Consider the following 19,920-nt stretch of genomic DNA (forward strand, 5'->3'; position numbering starts at 1 on the left):
GAGTGGAGGAGAGGAGAGTAACAGAGGAGAGGAGCAGAGGAGTGGAACAGAGGAGAGTAACAGAGGAGTGGAGGAGAGGAGAGTAACAGAGGAGAGTAACGGAGGAGAGGAGCAGAGGAGAGGAGCAGAGGAGTGGAACAGAGGAGTGGAACAGAGGAGAGTAACAGAGGAGTGGAGAAGAGGAGAGTAACAGAGGAGTGGAACAGAGGAGAGTAACAGAGGAGGGGAGAAGAGGAGAGTAGCAGAGGAGTGGAGAAGAGGAGAGTAGTAGAGGAATGGAGAAGAGGAGAGTAGCAGAGGAATGGAGAAGAGGAGAGTAGCAGAGGAGTGGAGGAGAGGAGAGTAGCAGAGGAGTGGAACAGAGGAGAGTAACAGAGGAGTGGAGAAGAGGAGTGGAGAAGAGGAGAGTAACAGAGGAGTGGAGGAGAGGAGAGTAGTAGAGGAATGGAGAAGAGGAGAGTAGCAGAGGAGTGGAGGAGAGGAGAGTAGCAGAGGAGTGGAGGAGAGGAGAGTAGTAGAGGAATGGAGAAGAGGAGAGTAGCAGAGGAGTGGAGGAGAGGAGAGTAGCAGAGGAGTGGAACAGAGGAGAGTAACAGAGGAGTGGAGGAGAGGAGAGTAGTAGAGGAATGGAGAAGAGGAGAGTAGCAGAGGAGTGGAGGAGAGGAGAGTAGCAGAGGAGTGGAACAGAGGAGAGTAACAGAGGAGTGGAGAAGAGGAGAGTAACAGAAGAGTGGAACAGAGGAGAGTAACAGAGGAGTGGAGAAGAGGAGAGTAACAGAGGAGTGGAACAGAGGAGAGTAACAGAGGAGTGGAGGAGAGGAGAGTAAGAGGAGTGGAACAGATGAGAGTAGCAGAGGAGTGGAGGAGAGGAGAGTAACAGAGGCGTGGAACAGAGGAGTGGAGAAGAGGAGAGTAACAGAGGAGTGGAGGAGTGGAACAGAGGAGTGGAGAAGAGGAGAGTAGCAGAGGAATGGAGAAGAGGAGATTAACAGAGGAGTGGAGAAGAGGAGAGTAGCAGAGGAGTGTATGAGAGGAGAGTAGCAGAGGAGTGTAGGAGAGGAGAGTAGCAGAGGAGAGGAGGAGAGGAGAGTAGCAGAGGAATGGAGAAGAGGAGAGTAGCAGAGGAGTGGAGGAGAGGAGAGTAGCAGAGGAATGGAGAAGAGGAGAGTAGCAGAGGAGTGGAGGAGAGGAGAGTAGCAGAGGAGTGGAACAGAGGAGTGGAACAGAGGAGTGGAGAAGAGGAGAGTAGCAGAGGAATGGAGAAGAGGAGAGTAACAGAGGAGTGGAACAGAGGAGTGGAGAAGAGGAGAGTAGCAGAGGAGTGGAGGAGAGGAGAGTAACAGAGGAGTGGAACAGAGGAGAGTAACAGAGGAGGGGAGGAGAGGAGAGTAAGAGGAGTGGAACAGATGAGTGGAGAAGAGGAGAGTAGCAGAGGAGTGGAGAAGAAGAGTAGCAGAGGAGTGGAGGAGTGGAACAGAGGAGTGGAGAAGAGGAGAGTAGCAGAGGAATGGAGAAGAGGAGAGTAACAGAGGAGTGGAGGAGAGGAGAGTAGCAGAGCAGAGTAACAGAGGAGTGGAACAGAGGAGAGTAACAGAGGAGTGGAGGAGAGGAGAGTAACAGAGGAGAGTAGCAGAGGAGTGGAGAAGAGGAGAGTAACAGAGGAGTGGAGAAGAGGAGAGTAACAGAGGAGTGGAGGAGAGGAGAGTAACAGAGGAGTGGAGGAGAGGAGAGTAACAGAGGAGTGGAGGAGAGGAGAGTAACAGAGGAGTGGAGGAGAGGAGAGTAACAGAGGACTGGAGGAGAGGAGAGTAACAGAGGAATGGAGAAGAGGAGAGTAACAGAGGAGTGGAACAGAGGAGTGGAGAAGAGGAGAGAGGCAGAGGAGTGGAGGAGAGGAGAGTAACAGAGGAGTGGAACAGAGGAGAGTAACAGAGGAGGGGAGGAGAGGAGAGTAAGAGGAGTGGAACAGATGAGTGGAGAAGAGGCAGAGGAGTGGAGTAGCAGAGGAGGAGGAGTGGAACAGAAGAAGAGTAGCAGAGGAATGGAGGAGTGGAACAGAGGAGTGGAGAAGAGGAGAGTAGCAGAGGAATGGAGAAGAGGAGAGTAACAGAGGAGTGGAGGAGAGGAGAGTAACAGAGGAGTGGAAAGAGGAGAGTAGCAGAGGAGTGGAGGAGAGGTGGAGAGTAACAGAGGAGTGGAGGAGGAGAGGAGAGTAACAGAGGAGTGGAGGAGAGGAGAGTAACAGAGGAGTGGAGGAGAGGAGAGTAACAGAGGAGTGGAACAGAGGAGAGTAGCAGAGGAGTGGAGAAGAGGAGAGTAACATAGGAGTGGAGAAGAGGAGAGTAACAGAGGAGTGGAGAAGAGGAGAGTAACAGAGGAGTGGAGGAGAGGAGAGTAACAGAGGAGTGGAGGAGAGGAGAGTAACAGAGGAGTGGAGGAGAAGAGCAGAGGAGAGAAGCGGAGGGGAGGAGGAGAGGAGAGGAGGAGTGGAGAGGAGGGGAGGAGAGGAGGAGTGGAGAAGAGTAGGGGGAGCGGAGAAGTTGGAGAGGAGAGGGAGAGGAGAGGAGAGGAGAGGAGAGGAGAGGAGAGGAGAGGAGAGGAGAGGAGAGGAGAGGAGAGGAGGAACGAAGGAGAGGATCAGAGGAGTGAATGAGCGGAGAAGAAGGGAGGAGAGGAGTGGAGGAGGGGAGCAGTACTGGAGCTAGCTGCCGTTGAATCAGCCAAGGCATCCGTTTTAAATGTAAAGGCATGTGTTTTAAATGTAAAGGCATGCGTTTTAAATGTAAAGGCATGTGTTTTAAATGTAAAGGCATGTGTTTTAAATGTAAAGGCATGTGTTTTAAATGTAAAGGCATGTGTTTTAAATGTAAAGGCATGTGTTTTAAATGTAAAGGCATGTGTTTTAAATGTAAAGGCATGTGTTTTAAATGTAAAGGCGTGTGTTTTAAATGTAAAGGCGTGTGTTTTAAATGTAAAGGCAGGTGTTTTAAATGTAAAGGCATGCGTATTAAATGTAAAGGCATGTGTTTTAAATGTGTTTTAAATGTAAAGGCATGTGTTTTAAATGTATTTTAAATGTAAAGGCATGTGTTTTAAATGTGTTTTAAATGTAAAGGCATGTGTTTTAAATGTGTTTTAAATGTAAAGGCATGTGTTTTAAATGTATTTTAAATGTAAAGGCATGTGTTTTAAATGTGTTTTAAATGTAAAGGCATGTTTTAAATGTTTTAAATGTAAATGTGTTTTAAATGTAAATGTTTTAAATGTGTTTTGAATGTAAAGGCATTTTTTAAATGTAAAGGCATGTTTTAAATGTTTTTAAATGTAAAGGCATTTGTTTTAAATGTGTTTTAAATGTAAAGGCATGTGTTTTAAATGTAATGTTTTTGAATGTAAAGGCATGTGTTTTAAATGTAAAGGCATGTGTTTTAAATGTAAAGGCATTTGTTTTTTAAATGTAAAGTTTTTTAAATGTAAAGGCATGTGTTTTAAATGTAAAGGCATGTTTTTAAATGTAAAGGCATGTGTTTTAAATGTAAAGGCATGTGTTTTAAATGTAAAGGCATGTGTTTTAAATGTAAAGGCATGTGTTTTAAATGTAAAGGCATGTGTTTTAAATGTAAAGGCATGTGTTTTAAATGTAAAGGCATGTGTTTTAAATGTAAAGGCATGTGTTTTAAATGTAAAGGCATGTGTTTTAAATGTAAAGGCATTTTTAAATGTAAAGGCATGTGTTTTAAATGTAAAGGCATGTGTTTTAAATGTAAAGGCATGTGTTTTAAATGTGTTTTGAATGTAAAGGCATGTGTTTTAAATGTAAAGGCATGTGTTTTAAATGTAAAGGCATGTGTTTTAAATGCGTTTTGAATGTAAAGGCATGTGTTTTAAATGTAAAGGCATGTGTTTTAAATGTAAAGGCATTTGTTTTAAATGTAAAGGCATGTTTTAAATGTGTGTTTTAAATGTAAAGGCATGTGTTTTAAATGTAAAGGCATGTGTTTTAAATGTAAAGGCATTTGTTTTAAATGTAAATGTAAAGGCATGTGTTTTAAATGTAAAGGCATGTTTTAAATGTAAAGGCATGTTGTTTTAAATGTAAAGGCATGTTTTAAATGTTTTTAAAATGTAAAGGCATGTGTTTTAAATGTAAAGGCATGTGTTTTAAATGTAAAGGCATTTGTTTTAAATGTGTTTTAAATGTAAAGGCATGTGTTTTAAATGTAAAGGCATTTGTTTTAAATGTAAAGGCATGTGTTTTAAATGTAAAGGCATGTAAAATGGCATGTGTTTTAAATGTAAAGGCATTTGTTTTAAATGTGTTTTAAATGTAAAGGCATGTGTTTTAAATGTAAAGGCATGTTTTTTAAATGTGTTTTTTAATGTAAAGCCATGTGTTTTAAATGTAAAGGCATGTGTTTTAAATGTAAAGGCATGTGTTTTAAATGTAAAGGCATGTGTTTTAAATGCGTTTTAAATATAAAGGCATGTGTTTTAAATGTAAAGGCATGTGTTTTAAATGTAAAGGCATGTGTTTTAAATGTAAAGGCATGTGTTTTAAATGTAAAGGCATGTGTTTTAAATGTAAAGGCATGTGTTTTAAATGTAAAAACATGTGTTTTAAATGTAAAGGCATGTGTTTTAAATGTAAAGGCATGTGTTTTAAATGTAAAGGCATGTGTTTTAAATGTAAAGGCATGTGTTTTAAATGTAAAGGCATGTGTTTTAAATGTAAAGGCATGTGTTTTAAATGTAAAGGCATGTGTTTTAAATGTAAAGGCATGTGTTTTAAATGTAATGTGTTTTAAAAAGGCATGTGTTTTAAATGTAAAAACATGTGTTTTAAATGTAAAGGCATGTGTTTTAAATGTAAAGGCATGTGTTTTAAATGTAAAGGCATGTGTTTTAAATGTAAAGGCATGTGTTTTAAATGTAAAGGCATGTGTTTTAAATGTAAAGGCATGTGTTTTAAATGTAAAGGCATGTGTTTTAAATGTAAAGGCATGTGTTTTAAATGTAAAGGCATGTGTTTTAAATGTAAAGGCATGTGTTTTAAATGTAAAGGCATGTGTTTTAAATGTAAAGGCATGTGTTTTAAATGTAAAATGTGTTTTAAATGTGTTTTAAATGTAAAGGCATGTGTTTTAAATGTAAAGGCATGTGTTTTAAATGTAAAGGCATGTGTTTTAAATGTAAAGGCATGTGTTTTAAATGTAAAGGCATGTGTTTTAAATGTAAAGGCATGTGTTTTTAAATGTAAAGGCATGTGTTTTAAATGTAAAGGCATGTGTTTTAAATGTAAAGGCATGTGTTTTAAATGTAAAGGCATGTGTTTTAAATGTAAAGGCATGTGTTTAAATGTAAAGGCATGTGTTTTAAATGTAAATGTGTTTTAAATGTAAAGGCATGTGTTTTAAATGTAAAGGCATGTGTTTTAAATGTGTTTTAAATGTAAAGGCATGTGTTTTAAATGTAAAGGCATAAATGTAAAGCATGTGTTTTAAATGTAATGTAAAGGCATGTGTTTTAAATGTAAAGGCATGTGTAAAGGCATTTAAATGTAAAGGCATGTGTTTTAAATGTAAAGGCATGTGTTTTAAATGTAAAGGCATGTGTTTTAAATGTAAAGGCATGTGTTGTTTATAAAACATGTTTTAAATGTAAAGGCATGTGTTTTAAATGTAAAGGCATGTGTTTTAAATGTAAAGTTTTGTTTTAAATGTAAAGGCATGTGTTTTAAATGTAAAGGCATGTGTTTTAAATGTAAAGGCATGTGTTTTAAATGTAAAGGCATGTGTTTTAAATGTGTTTTAAATGTAAAGGCATGTGTTTTAAATGTAAAGGCATGTGTTTTAAATGTAAAGGCATGTGTTTTAAATGTAAAGGCATGTGTTTTAAATGTAAAGGCATGTGTTTTAAATGTAAAGGCATGTGTTTTAAATGTAAAGGCATGTGTTTTAAATGTAAAGGCATGTGTTTTAAATGTAAAAATGTAAAGCATGTGTTTTAAATGTAAAGGCATGTGTTTTAAATGTAAAGGCATGTGTTTTAAATGTAAAGGCATGTGTTTTAAATGTAAAGGCATGTGTTTTAAATGTAAAGGCATGTGTTTTAAATGTAAAGGCATGTGTTTTAAATGTAAAGGCATGTGTTTTAAATGTAAAGGCATGTGTTTTAAATGTAAAGGCATGTGTTTTAAATGTAAAGGCATGTGTTTTAAATGTAAAGGCATGTGTTTTAAATGTAAAAACATGTGTTTTAAATGTAAAGGCATGTGTTTTAAATGTAAAGGCATGTGTTTTAAATGTAAAGGCATGTGTTTTAAATGTAAAGGCATGTGTTTTAAATGTAAATGTAAAGGCATGTGTTTTAAATGTAAAGGCATGTGTTTTAAATGTAAAGGCATGTGTTTTGTAAATGTAAAGGCATGTGTTTTAAATGTAAAGGCATGTGTTTTAAATGTAAAGGCATGTGTTTTAAATGTAAAGGCATGTGTTTTAAATGTAAAGGCATGTTTTTTAAATGTGTTTTTTAATGTAAAGCCATGTGTTTTAAATGTAAAGGCATGTGTTTTAAATGTAAAGGCATGTGTTTTAAATGTTTTTAAATGTAAAGGCATGTGTTTTAAATGTAAAGGCATGTGTTTTAAATGTAAAGGCATGTGTTTTAAATGTAAAGGCATGTGTTTTAAATGTAAAGGCATGTGTTTTAAATGTTTTAAATGTAAAGGCAAATGTAAAGGCATGTGTTTTAAATGTAAAGGCATGTTTTTAAATGTAAAGGCATGTGTTTTAAATGTAAAGGCATGTGTTTTAAAAATGTAAAGGCATGTGTTTTAAATGTGTTTTAAATGTAAAGGCATGTGTTTTAAATGTAAAGGCATGTGTTTTAAATGTAAAGGCATGTGTTTTAAATGCGTTTTAAATGTAAAGGCATGTGTTTTAAATGTAAAGGCATGTGTTTTAAATGTAAAGGCATGTGTTTTAAATGTAAAGGCATGTGTTTTAAATGTAAAGGCATGTTTTTAAATGTAAAGGCATGTGTTTTAAATGTAAAGGCATGTGTTTTAAATGTAAAGGCATGTGTTTTAAATGTAAAGGCATGTGTTTTAAATGTAAAGGCATGTTTTTAAATGTAAAGGCATGTGTTTTAAATGTAAAGGCATGTGTTTTAAATGTAAAGGCATGTGTTTTAAATGTAAAGGCATGTGTTTTAAATGTAAAGGCATGTGTTTTAAATGTAAAAACATGTGTTTTAAATGTAAAGGCATGTGTTTTAAATGTAAAGGCATGTGTTTTAAATGTAAAGGCATGTGTTTTAAATGTAAAGGCATGTGTTTTAAATGTAAAGGCATGTGTTTTAAATGTAAAGGCATGTGTTTTAAATGTAAAGGCATTTGTTTTAATGTAAAGGCATGTGTTTTAAATGTAAAGGCATGTGTTTTAAATTAAATGTAAAGGCATGTGTTTTAAATGTAAAGCATGTGTTTTAAATGTAAAGGCATGTGTTTTAAATGTAAAGGCATGTGTTTTAAATGTAAATGTAAAGGCATGTGTTTTAAATGTAAAGGCATGTGTTTTAAATGTAAAGGCATGTGTTTTAAATGTAAAGGCATGTGTTTTAAATGTAAATGTAAAGGCATGTGTTTTAAATGTAAAGGCATGTGTTTTAAATGTAAAGGCATGTGTTTTAAATGTAAAGGCATGTGTTTTAAATGTAAAGGCATGTGTTTTAAATGTAAAGGCATGTGTTTTAAATGTAAATGTAAAGCATGTGTTTTAAATGTAAAGGCATGTGTTTTAAATGTAAAAACATGTGTTTTAAATGTAAAGGCATGTGTTTTAAATGTAAAGGCATGTGTTTTAAATGTAAAAACATGTTTTAAATGTAAAAATGTAAAGGCATGTTTTAAATGTAGGCATGTTTTAAATGTAAAGGCATGTGTTTTAAATGTAAAAGGCATGTGTTTTAAATGTAAAGGCATGTGTTTTAAATGTAAAGGCATGTGTTTTAAATGTAAAAACATGTGTTTTAAATGTAAAGGCATGTGTTTTAAATGTAAAGGCATGTGTTTTAAATGTAAAAACATGTGTTTTAAATGTAAAGGCATGTGTTTTAAATGTAAAGGCATGTGTTTTAAATGTAAAAACATGTAAAGGCATGTGTTTTAAATGTTTTAAATGTAAAGGCATGTGTTTTAAATGTAAAGGGCATGTGTTTTAAATGTAAAGGCATGTGTTTTAAATGTAAAGGCATGTGTTTTAAATGTAAAGGCATGTGTTTTAAATGTAAAGGCATGTGTTTTAAATGTAAAGGCATGTGTTTTAAATGTAAAGGCATGTGTTTTAAATGTAAAGGCATGTGTTTTAAATGTGTTTTAAATGTAAAGGCATGTGTTTTAAATGTAAAGGCATGTGTTTTAAATGTAAAGGCATGTGTTTTAAATGTAAAGGCATGTGTTTTAAATGTAAAGGCATGTGTTTTAAATGTAAAGGCATGTGTTTTAAATGTAAAGGCATGTGTTTTAAATGTAAAGGCATGTGTTTTAAATGTAAAGGCATGTGTTTTAAATGTAAAGGCATGTGTTTTAAATGTAAAGGCATGTGTTTTAAATGTAAAGGCATGTGTTTTAAATGTAAAGGCATGTGTTTTAAATGTTTTTAAATGTAAAGGCATGTGTTTTAAATGTAAAGTTTTTTAAATGTAAAGGCATGTGTTTTAAAAATGACATGTGTTTTAAATGTAAAGGCATGTGTTTTAAATGTAAAAATGGCATGTGTTTTAAATGCGTTTTGAATGTAAAGGCATGTGTTTTAAATGCGTTTTAAATGTAAAGGCATGTGTTTTAAATGTATTTTAAATGTAAAGGCATGTGTTTTAAATGCGTTTTGAATGTAAAGGCTTTTTTTTAATGTAAAGGCATGTGTTTTAAATGCGTTTTAAATGTAAAGGCATGTGTTTTAAATGTAAAGGCATTTGTTTTAAATGTGTTTTAAATGTAAAGGCATTTGTTTTAAATGTGTTTTAAATGTAAAGGCATTTGTTTTAAATGTGTTTTAAATGTAAAGGCATGTGTTTTAAATGCGTTTTGAATGTAAAGGCATGTGTTTTAAATGTAAAGGCATGTGTTTTAAATGTAAAGGCATTTGTTTTAAATGTGTTTTAAATGTAAAGGCATGTGTTTTAAATGTAAAGGCATGTTTTTTAAATGTGTTTTTTAATGTAAAGCCATGTGTTTTAAATGTAAAGGCATGTGTTTTAAATGCGTTTGAAATTTAAAGGCATGTCTTTTAAATGCGTTTGAAATTTAAAGGCATGTGTTTTATATGCGTTTTAAATATAAAGGCAGGTGTTTTAAATGTAAAGGCATGTGTTTTAAATGTAAAGGCATGTGTTTTAAATGTAAAGGCATGTGTTTTAAATGTAAAGGCATGTGTTTTAAATGTAAAAACATGTGTTTTAAATGTAAAGGCATGTGTTTTAAATGTAAATGGCATGTGTTTTAAATGTAAAGGCATGTGTTTTAAATGTAAAGGCATGTGTTTTAAATGTTTTTTTAAATGTAAAGGCATGTGTTTTAAATGTAAAGGCATGTGTTTTAAATGTAAAGGCATGTGTTTTAAATGTAAAGGCATGTGTTTTAAATGTAAAGGCATGTGTTTTAAATGTAAAGGCATGTGTTTTAAATGTAAAGGCATGTGTTTTAAATGTAAAGGCATGTGTTTTAAATGTAAAAACATGTTTTAAATGTTTTTTTAAATGTAAAGGCATGTGTTTTAAATGTAAAGGCATGTGTTTTAAATGTAAAGGCATGTGTTTTAAATGTAAAAACATGCATGTGTTTTAAATGTAAAGGCATGTGTTTTAAATGTAAAGGCATGTGTTTTAAATGTAAAGGCATGTGTTTTGTAAATGTAAATGTAAAGCATGTGTTTTAAATGTAAAGGCATGTGTTTTAAATGTAAAGGCATGTGTTTTAAATGTAAAGGCATGTGTTTTAAATGTAAATGTAAAGGCATGTGTTTTAAATGTAAAGGCATGTGTTTTAAATGTAAAGTTTTTTAAATGTAAAGGCAAAATGTAAAGCATGTGTTTTAAATGTAAAGGCATGTGTTTTAAATGTGTTTTAAATGTAAAGGCATGTGTTTTAAATGTAAAGGCATGTGTTTTAAATGTAAAGGCATGTGTTTTAAATGTGTTTTAAATGTAAAGGCATGTGTTTTAAATGTAAAGTTTTTTAAATGTAAAGGCATGTGTTTTAAATGTAAAGTTTTTTAAATGTAAAGGCATGTGTTTTAAATGTAAAGGCATGTGTTTTAAATGTGTTTTAAATGTAAAGGCATGTGTTTTAAATGTGTTTTAAATGTAAAGGCATGTGTTTTAAATGTAAAGGCATGTGTTTTAAATGTAAAGGCATGTGTTTTAAATGTAAAGGCATGTGTTTTAAATGTAAAGGCATGTGTTTTAAATGTAAAGGCATGTGTTTTAAATGTAAATGCATGTGTTTTAAATGTAAAGGCATGTGTTTTAAATGTAAAGGCATGTGTTTTAAATGTAAAAACATGTGTTTTAAATGTAAAGGCATGTGTTTTAAATGTAAAGGCATGTGTTTTAAATGTAAAGGCATGTGTTTTAAATGTAAAGGCATGTGTTTTAAATGTAAAGGCATGTGTTTTAAATGTAAAGGCATGTGTTTTAAATGTAAAGGCATGTGTTTTAAATGTAAATGTGTTTTTAAATGTAAAGGCATGTGTTTTAAATGTAAAGTTTTAAATGTAAAAAGGCATGTGTTTTAAATGTAAAGGCATGTGTTTTAAATGTAAAGGCATGTGTTTTAAATGTAAAGGCATGTGTTTTAAATGTAAAGGCATTTTTTAAATGTAAAGGCATGTTTTAAATGTTTTAAATGTAAAGGCATGTGTTTTAAATGTAAAGGCATGTTTTAAATGTTTTAAATGTAAATGTGTTTTAAATGTGTTTTAAATGTAAAGGCATGTGTTTTAAATGTGTTTTTTAAATGTAAAGGCATGTGTTTTAAATGTGTTTTTTAATGTAAAGGCATGTGTTTTAAATGTAAAGGCATGTGTTTTAAATGTGTTTTAAATGTAAAGGCATGTGTTTTAAATGTGTTTTAAATGTAAAGGCATGTGTTTTAAATGCGTTTTAAATGTAAAGGCATGTGTTTTAAATGTAAAGGCATGTGTTTTAAAATGTAAAGGCATGTGTTTTAAATGTAAAGGCATGTGTTTTAAATGTAAAGGCATGTGTTTTAAATGTAAAGGCATGTGTTTTAAATGTAAAGGCATGTGTTTTAAATGTAAAGGCATGTGTTTTAAATGTAAAGGCATGTGTTTTAAATGTAAAGGCATGTGTTTTAAATGTAAAGGCATGTTTTTTAAATGTAAAGGCATGTGTTTTAAATGTAAAGGCATGTGTTTTAAATGTAAAGGCATGTGTTTTGTAAAGGCATGTGTTTTAAATGTAAAGGCATGTGTTTTAAATGTAAAGGCATGTGTTTTAAATGTAAAGGCATGTGTTTTAAATGTAAAGGTTTTAAATGTGTTTTTTAAATGTAAAGGCATGTGTTTTAAATGTAAAGGTTTTTTTAAATGTAAAGGCATGTGTTTTAAATGTGTTTTAAATGTAAAGGCATGTGTTTTAAATGTAAAGGCATGTGTTTTAAATGTAAAATGTAAATGTGTTTTAAATGTAAAGGCATGTTTTTAAATGTGTTTTAAATGTAAAGGCATGTGTTTTAAATGTAAAGGCATTTTTTAAATGTAAAGGCATGTGTTTTAAATGTGTTTTAAATGTAAAGGCATGTGTTTTAAATGTGTTTTAAATGTAAAGGCATGTGTTTTAAATGTGTTTTAAATGTAAAGGCATGTGTTTTTTAAATGTAAAGGCATGTGTTTTAAATGTAAATGTAAAGCATGTGTTTTAAATTGTTTTAAATGTAAAGGCATGTGTTTTAAATGTAAATGGCATGTGTTTTAAATGTAAAGGCATGTGTTTTAAATGTAAAGGCATGTGTTTTAAATGTAAAGGCATGTGTTTTAAATGTAAAGGCATGTGTTTTAAATGTAAAGGCATGTGTTTTAAATGTAAAGGCATGTGTTTTAAATGCATGTGTTTTAAATGTAAAGGCATGTGTTTTAAATGTAAAGGCATGTGTTTTAAATGTGTTTTAAATGTAAAGGCATGTGTTTTAAATGTAAAGGCATGTGTTTTAAATGTAAAGGTATGCGTTTTAAATGTTTAAATGTGGCCAATCCTGAGCCAGAGCACATAGCAATACACGCGCACACACACACACACACACAGCACAGCTGAAAGACTGACACGTATACAGTACTTAACCTTACACACAGCGTCTCTCACGACACAACACACACAACAAAATACATATTTTTGACACATGCTTCTTCCTCACACTAGCAAACAGTTAACCTGCAACACACACCCACACACAGTCTATGAAACACGGTGACTTACAGTGTTCCAGTAGCAGAGCTCCCATCCCCTGCAGCAGCAGTAGAGTTAGTACAGACGGACTAGCAGCAGTAGAGTTAGTACAGACGGACTAGCAGCAGTAGAGCTAGTACAGACGGACTAGCAGCAGTAGAGTTAGTACAGACGGACTAGCAGCAGTAGAGCTAGTACAGACGGACTAGCAGCAGTAGAGTTAGTACAGACGGACTAGCAGCAGTAGCGTTAGTACAGATGGACTAGCAGCAGTAGAGTTAGTACAGACGGACTAGCAGCAGCAGAGTTAGTACAGACGGACTAGCAGCAGTAGAGTTAGTACAGACAGACTAGCAGCAGTAGCGTTAGTACAGATGGACTAGCAGCAGTAGAGTTAGTACAGACGGACTAGCAGCAGTAGCGTTAGTACAGACGGACTAGCAGCAGTAGAGTTAGTACAGACGGACTAGCAGCAGTAGAGTTAGTACAGACGGACTAGCAGCAGTAGAGTTAGTACAGACGGACTAGCAGCAGTAGAGTTAGTACAGATGGACTAGCAGCAGTAGCGTTAGTACAGACGGACTAGCAGCAGTAGCGTTAGTACAGACGGACTAGCAGCAGTAGAGTTAGTACAGATGGACTAGCAGCAGTAGCGTTAGTACAGATGGACTAGCAGCAGTAGAGTTAGTACAGATGGACTAGCAGCAGTAGAGTTAGTACAGACGGACTAGCAGCAGTAGAGTTAGTACAGATGGACTAGCAGCAGTAGCGTTAGTACAGATGGACTAGCAGCAGTAGAGTTAGTACAGACGGACTAGCAGCAGTAGAGTTAGTACAGATGGACTAGCAGCAGTAGCGTTAGTACAGATGGACTAGCAGCAGTAGAGTTAGTACAGACGGACTAGCAGCAGTAGAGTTAGTACAGACGGACTAGCAGCAGTAGAGTTAGTACAGACGGACTAGCAGCAGTAGAGTTAGTACAGACGGACTAGCAGCAGTAGAGCTAGTACAGACGGACTAGCAGCAGTAGAGTTAGTACAGACGGACTAGCAGCAGTAGAGTTAGTACAGACGGACTAGCAGCAGTAGAGTTAGTACAGACGGACTAGCAGCAGTAGAGTTAGTACAGACGGACTAGCAGCAGTAGAGTTAGTACAGACGGACTAGCAGGAGTAGAGTTAGTACAGACGGACTAGCAGCAGTAGAGTTAGTACAGACGGACTAGCAGCAGTAGAGTTAGTACAGACGGTCTAGCAGCAGTAGAGTTAGTACAGACGGACTAGCAGCAGTAGAGTTAGTACAGATGGACTAGCAGGAGTAGAGTTAGTACAGACGGACTAGCAGAGAGACTGGAAGGAAGGCTTCTGTCTCCCCTCACCAACGTGTGGACTATGAGACTACAATACTAAACCATGCTGAATGACAGTATATTCTGTGTAGCACATTTGCTACAAATGCATTGCAATGCTTGTCGGTGTATCTTGCCACACACTGAAATGTATGTATGACGCAGCCTTATGATTACACAATAGGATCTTTTCTCACATAATGTATCTTGGTAGAACAGCAAATGAAATCCTTTGAAGAACCCTGCAGCACCAAAGGAGAATGTTTACATTCATATGTGACAATGTATACACCCAACAACCTTCACATGAAGCCCTCACGTGTTTTTGTGTGCTTGACTTTTGGAGGATATGAGAGGACAGGAGAGGATAGGAGAGGACAGGAGAGGATACAAGAGGACAGGAGAGGATAGGAGAGGACAGGAGAGGATAGGAGAGGACAGGAGAGGATAGGAGAGGACAGGAGAGGATACGAGAGGACAGGAGAGAAGAGGAGAGGACAGGAGAGGACAGGATAGGAGAGGACAGGAGAGAAGAGAAGAGGAGAGGACATGATAGGAGAGGACAGGAGAGAAGAGGAGAGGACAGGAGAGAAGAGGAGAGGACAGGAGAGGACAGGATAGGAGAGAAGAGAAGAGGACATGATAGGAGAGAAGAGGACAGGAGAGAAGAGAAGAGGACATGAGAGGATAGGAGAGGACAGGAGAGGATAGGAGAGAAGAGGAGAGGACATGATAGGAGAGGACAGAAGAGAAGAGGAGAGGACATGATAGGAGAGGACAGGAGAGAAGAGGAGAGGACAGGAGAGAAGAGAAGAGGACATGATAGGAGAGGACAGGAGAGGATAGGAGAGAAGAGGAGAGGACATGATAGGAGAGGACAGGAGAGAAGAGGAGAGGACATGATAGGAGAGGACAGGAGAGAAGAGGAGAGGACAGGATAGGAGAGGACAGGAGAGAAGAGAAGAGGACATGATAGGAGAGGACAGGAGAGAAGAGGAGAGGACAGGAGAGAAGAGAAGAGGACATGATAGGAGAGGAGAGGACAGGAGAGAGCTGAAGCATGGTCATGTCATGTGACCAAACACATCTTAATGATAAGCTTCCAACACAACACACTTTGACCTCTCCTGCTATCTGTCTGACACGGCAAATAGATGCTTTTGATTATTACTATAATCATAATAATCCATAGGCTACATTTTTGCTGGTATTCAATAACACTTCAATAACACCACGATAGATAGCTTGAGCGTTGTTGAGACGTTGAGTGGATGAGACTATGATAAATAAATCAAGTTTTGAAGAATGCCTGATGATACAACTGAAACATTTGACCTCCACAAAAATATCAAGACGCAGAGGAAAACGACAACAACTCACCCAAAATCATTGTGGCTTTTCCTTCTCTCTGCTCCTATCGTTTAACAGTGCTCCCTCGTTTCCCCGTCTCTCCCTTTTCTCCAAAGGGACAATGGCTCCAAATTGTTTTCTTATTTTTTTCACCGCTCGTCTCTCTCTCTCTCTCTCTCTCTCTCTCTCTCTCTCTCTCTCTCTCTCTCTCTCTCTCTCTCTCTCTCTCTCTCTCTCTCTCTCTAGCTGGCAAGTCAGAAAAGCAGAACTAAATGTGAGCGGAGACTGCTGCTACTACCACCTGCTACCACTGCTACCACTGCACACGCTGTCTGTCTGTCCCTCGCTTTGCCTTGCCTTGTGTCCGCCCTCACCAGGTGATTAACAGTATGTGAGGAGGAGGAGGTGGGGGGGGGGCAGGGTAATGCTGGTGCAGTTGTGCTGCCTGTCTGTCTCAGATAAGCCTCGGGGTTGGGGTGCGTCAGAAACAAGAGGGAGGGGGAGCTACTGGCCAAAGTTGAACTACCTAATGACAGAATGAAGTCGAACTCCCCAATCACAGAATGAAAAGCAGCTTTATCTAGATCTTCTACTCCAGAGAAGCCAGAAAATGTGATGGTCTCCAACACAGCTGACAAGCTATATCTGTTCAGTGGGAATATTTCTGAGTTTGGTGTCAAACTGGTCTCTCTCTCTCTCTCTCTCTCTCTCTGTCTCTCTCTCCTTATTTTGGGGGTTGTCTATAATCTAAAGGAACCTTACATGTCTGTGCTAAGTGTGCTCTGATTGGTGGCAGCCTCGACCAATGGGAGCAGCAGCAGGCAGTTGTCATCATGCAGAGTGTAAGTCATGAAGGAGACAGCACTGGACTAATAATGTATGTGTGTGTCCCACTCTATCTCTGCCCCCACCCCTCTCTCCTCACTCCTCCGCCCAGTGGAATGAACAGCATGTTTTGTCGGCTTGCGTCTTTTATCGCCCCTGCCCCTCATTCCTCTGTTTTTTGACTCCATGTGATCGATGAACCCTTTTATCCTCTCTTTCTCTCCTTCTCCCCATCCTCCTCTCACTCGTCAACCTATCAGGCTAGGCGTTCTGTCACCCTGCTCTATTGCCATCAAAGGACAGGATTTGGATGGAGAGACAGAAAAAGGGGGAGGATGGGTAAAAAAGAGATGGAATAGAAAGTGACAGAGCAAGGAGGGGCAGAGATTAAACTAAAATGCAAACAGACAGAGCGATGTAGAGACGTGGAGTGACGAGAGGAGAGGACCGGGAGCAACGAGACAGAGACAAGAGAGGAGAGGACTGGGAGCAACGAGACAGAGAGACAAGAGAGGAGAGGACCGGGAGCAACGAGACAGAGAGGAGAGGACTGGGAGCCACGAGACAGAGAGGAGAGGACCGGGAGCAACGAGACAGAGAGGAGAGGACTGGGAGCAACGAGACAGAGAGGAGAGGACCGGGAGCAACGAGACAGAGAGGAGAGGACTGGGAGCAACGAGACAGAGAGACAAGAGAGGAGAGGACCGGGAGCAACGAGACAGAGAGGAGAGGACTGGGAGCAACGAGACAGAGAGACAAGAGAGGAGAGGACCGGGAGCAACGAGACAGAGACAAGAGAGGAGAGGACTGGGAGCAACGAGACAGAGAGACAAGAGAGGAGAGGACTGGGAGCAACGAGACAGAGAGACAAGAGAGGAGAGGACTGGGAGCAACGAGACAGAGAGACAAGAGAGGAGAGGACTGGGAGCAACGAGACAGAGAGACGAGAGGAGAGGACTGGGAGCAACGAGACAGAGAGACAAGAGAGGAGAGGACCGGGAGCAATGAGACAGAGACAAGAGAGGAGAGGACCGGGAGCAACAAGACAGAGAGGAGTGGACTGGGAGCAACGAGACAGAGAGGAGAGGAGAGGACTGGGAGCAACGAGACAGAGAGGAGAGGACTGGGAGCAACAAGACAGAGAGGAGAGGACTGGGAGCAACGAGACAGAGAGGAGAGGACTGGGAGCAACGAGACAGAGAGGAGAGGACTGGGAGCAACGAGACAGAGAGGAGAGGACTGGGAGCAACGAGACAGAGAGGAGAGGACTGGGAGCCACGAGACAGAGAGGAGAGGACTGGGAGCCACGAGACAGAGAGGAGAGGACTGGGAGCAACGAGACAGAGAGGAGAGGACTGGGAGCAACGAGACAGAGAGGAGAGGACTGGGAGCAACGAGACAGAGAGGAGAGGACTGGGAGCAACGAGACAGAGAGACAAGAGAGGAGAGGACTGGGAGCAACGAGACAGAGAGACAAGAGAGGAGAGGACTGGGAGCAACGAGACAGAGAGACAAGAGAGGAGAGGACTGGGAGCAACGAGACAGAGAGACAAGAGAGGAGAGGACTGGGAGCAACGAGACAGAGAGACGAGAGGAGAGGACTGGGAGCAACGAGACAGAGAGACAAGAGAGGAGAGGACTGGGAGCAACGAGACAGAGAGACAAGAGAGGAGAGGACTGGGAGCAACGAGACAGAGAGACAAGAGAGGAGAGGACTGGGAGCAACGAGACAGAGAGACAAGAGAGGAGAGGACTGGGAGCAACGAGACAGAGAGACAAGAGAGGAGAGGACTGGGAGCAACGAGACAGAGAGACAAGAGAGGAGAGGACTGGGAGCAACGAGACAGAGAGACGAGAGGAGAGGACTGGGAGCAACGAGACAGAGAGACAAGAGAGGAGAGGACTGGGAGCAACGAGACAGAGAGACAAGAGAGGAGAGGACTGGGAGCAACGAGACAGAGAGACGAGAGGAGAGGACTGGGAGCAACGAGACAGAGAGACAAGAGAGGAGAGGACCGGGAGCAATGAGACAGAGACAAGAGAGGAGAGGACCGGGAGCAACAAGACAGAGAGGAGTGGACTGGGAGCAACGAGACAGAGAGGAGAGGACTGGGAGCAACGAGACAAGAGAGGAGAGGACTGGGAGCAACGAGACAGAGAGACAAGAGAGGAGAGGACTGGGAGCAACGAGACAGAGAGGAGAGGACTGGGAGCAACGAGACAGAGAGGAGAGGACTGGGAGCAACGAGACAGAGAGGAGAGGACTGGGAGCAACGAGACAGAGAGGAGAGGACTGGGAGCCACGAGACAGAGAGGAGAGGACTGGGAGCAACGAGACAGAGAGGAGAGGACTGGGAGCAACGAGACAGAGAGGAGAGGACTGGGAGCAACGAGACAGAGAGGAGAGGACTGGGAGCCACGAGACAGAGAGGAGAGGACTGGGAGCCACGAGACAGAGAGACAAGAGAGGAGAGGACTGGGAGCCACGAGACAGAGAGGAGTGGACTGGGAGCAACGAGACAGAGAGGAGTGGACTGGGAGCAACGAGACAGAGAGGAGAGGACTGGGAGCCACGAGACAGAGAGGAGAGGACTGGGAGCCACGAGACAGAGAGGAGAGGACTGGGAGCAACGAGACAGAGAGGAGAGGACTGGGAGCCACGAGACAGAGAGGAGAGGACTGGGAGCCACGAGACAGAGAGGAGAGGACTGGGAGCAACGAGACAGAGAGGAGAGGACTGGGAGCAACGAGACAGAGAGACAAGAGAGGAGAGGCAGAGATTAAAACATGCTGCTTGTGGATGAAACAGAACCAAGTCATCTAAATATTCTGTCCTGCTTTGCAGTCTGTCTATGCAGTCTGTCTATGCAGTCTGTCTACGCAGTCTGTCTATGCAGTCTGTCTATGCAGTCTGTCTATTCAGTCTGTCTATGCAGTCTGTCTATGCAGTCTGTCTATGCAGTCTGTCTATGCAGTCTGTCTATGCAGTCTGTCTATGCAGTCTCCCTTAGCTCACCCCTTACTCAACAACTGAAACTGAAATAAGGAGAGTCACGGGCTTGAAGAGAGGGAGAAAGAGCAAGAGAGACCTATTTAGAGGCACAAAGACATGATGCCATTGAGAAGCGGACTGGCGGTTAAAAAGGGACAGATCAGTCAAAAAGAAGGGCTTAACAAAACTGTCAAAAAATGCATCCCCTTGGGGACAGAGCACACAGTTGCATACACACAGTTGCAAACACACAGTGGCAAACACACAGTTGCAAACACACAGTGGCAAACACACAGTTGCAAACACACAGTGGCAAACACACAGTGGCAAATACACAGTGGCAAACACACAGTGGCAAACACACAGTGGCAAACACACAGTGGCAAACACATAGACACACACTGAAACACGTGGCCTAGGGCTAACTAGAGAAACAGAGAGACAAGAGACTTGCATGCCTGCCTGCCTGCCTGCCTGCCTGCCTGCCTGCCTGCCTGCCTGCCTGCCTGCCTGCCTGCCTGCCTGCCTGCCTGCCTGCCTGCCTGCCTGCCTGTCTGTCTGTCTGTCTGTCTGTCTGTCTGTCTGTCTGTCTGTCTGTCTGTCTGTCTGTCTGTCTGTCTGTCTGTCTTTTATAGTGCCTTGTCTTCTCTTGTTCTCCCTGTCTCAGGCTCTCTCCCTCTCTCCTTGTCTCAGTCTCTCTCTTCCTCTCCTTCCCTCTGTCCCCCTCTCCCTCTTCTCATGTCCTCTCCCTCCCTCTTCTCATGTCCTATCCCCCCTCTACCTCTTCTCATGTCTCTCTCTTCCTCTCCTTCCCTCTCTCCCTCCTTCTCTACTTGTCTCAGGCTTGGGCAGTGAGTATGAGTCAGAGAGATGTTGGAGTGAATACTAAAGAGTCTGCCGGCATCTTACTGCTGCACTACACAGCACACACACACACACACACA

The 19,920-nt window shown here is 39.7% G+C and overlaps 1 protein-coding gene across 1 annotated transcript in view; it reads right to left on the reverse strand.

Annotated features, from left to right (window-relative positions):
* Positions 1-15,506, reverse strand: part of LOC124032289 (zinc finger protein 385A-like) — a 184,366-nt gene extending 168,860 nt beyond the window's left edge. Inside the window, exon 1 of the mRNA XM_046344559.1 lies at positions 15,190-15,506. Coding sequence (XP_046200515.1) covers positions 15,190-15,199 — 10 coding nt within the window. The 5' untranslated portion in view covers positions 15,200-15,506. The remainder of the gene's footprint in view (positions 1-15,189) is intronic.
* Between the last annotated feature and the right edge of the window lie 4,414 nt (positions 15,507-19,920).

Source organism: Oncorhynchus gorbuscha, linkage group LG03 (genome assembly GCF_021184085.1).
Source record: "Oncorhynchus gorbuscha isolate QuinsamMale2020 ecotype Even-year linkage group LG03, OgorEven_v1.0, whole genome shotgun sequence".
NCBI lineage: Eukaryota > Metazoa > Chordata > Actinopteri > Salmoniformes > Salmonidae > Oncorhynchus > Oncorhynchus gorbuscha.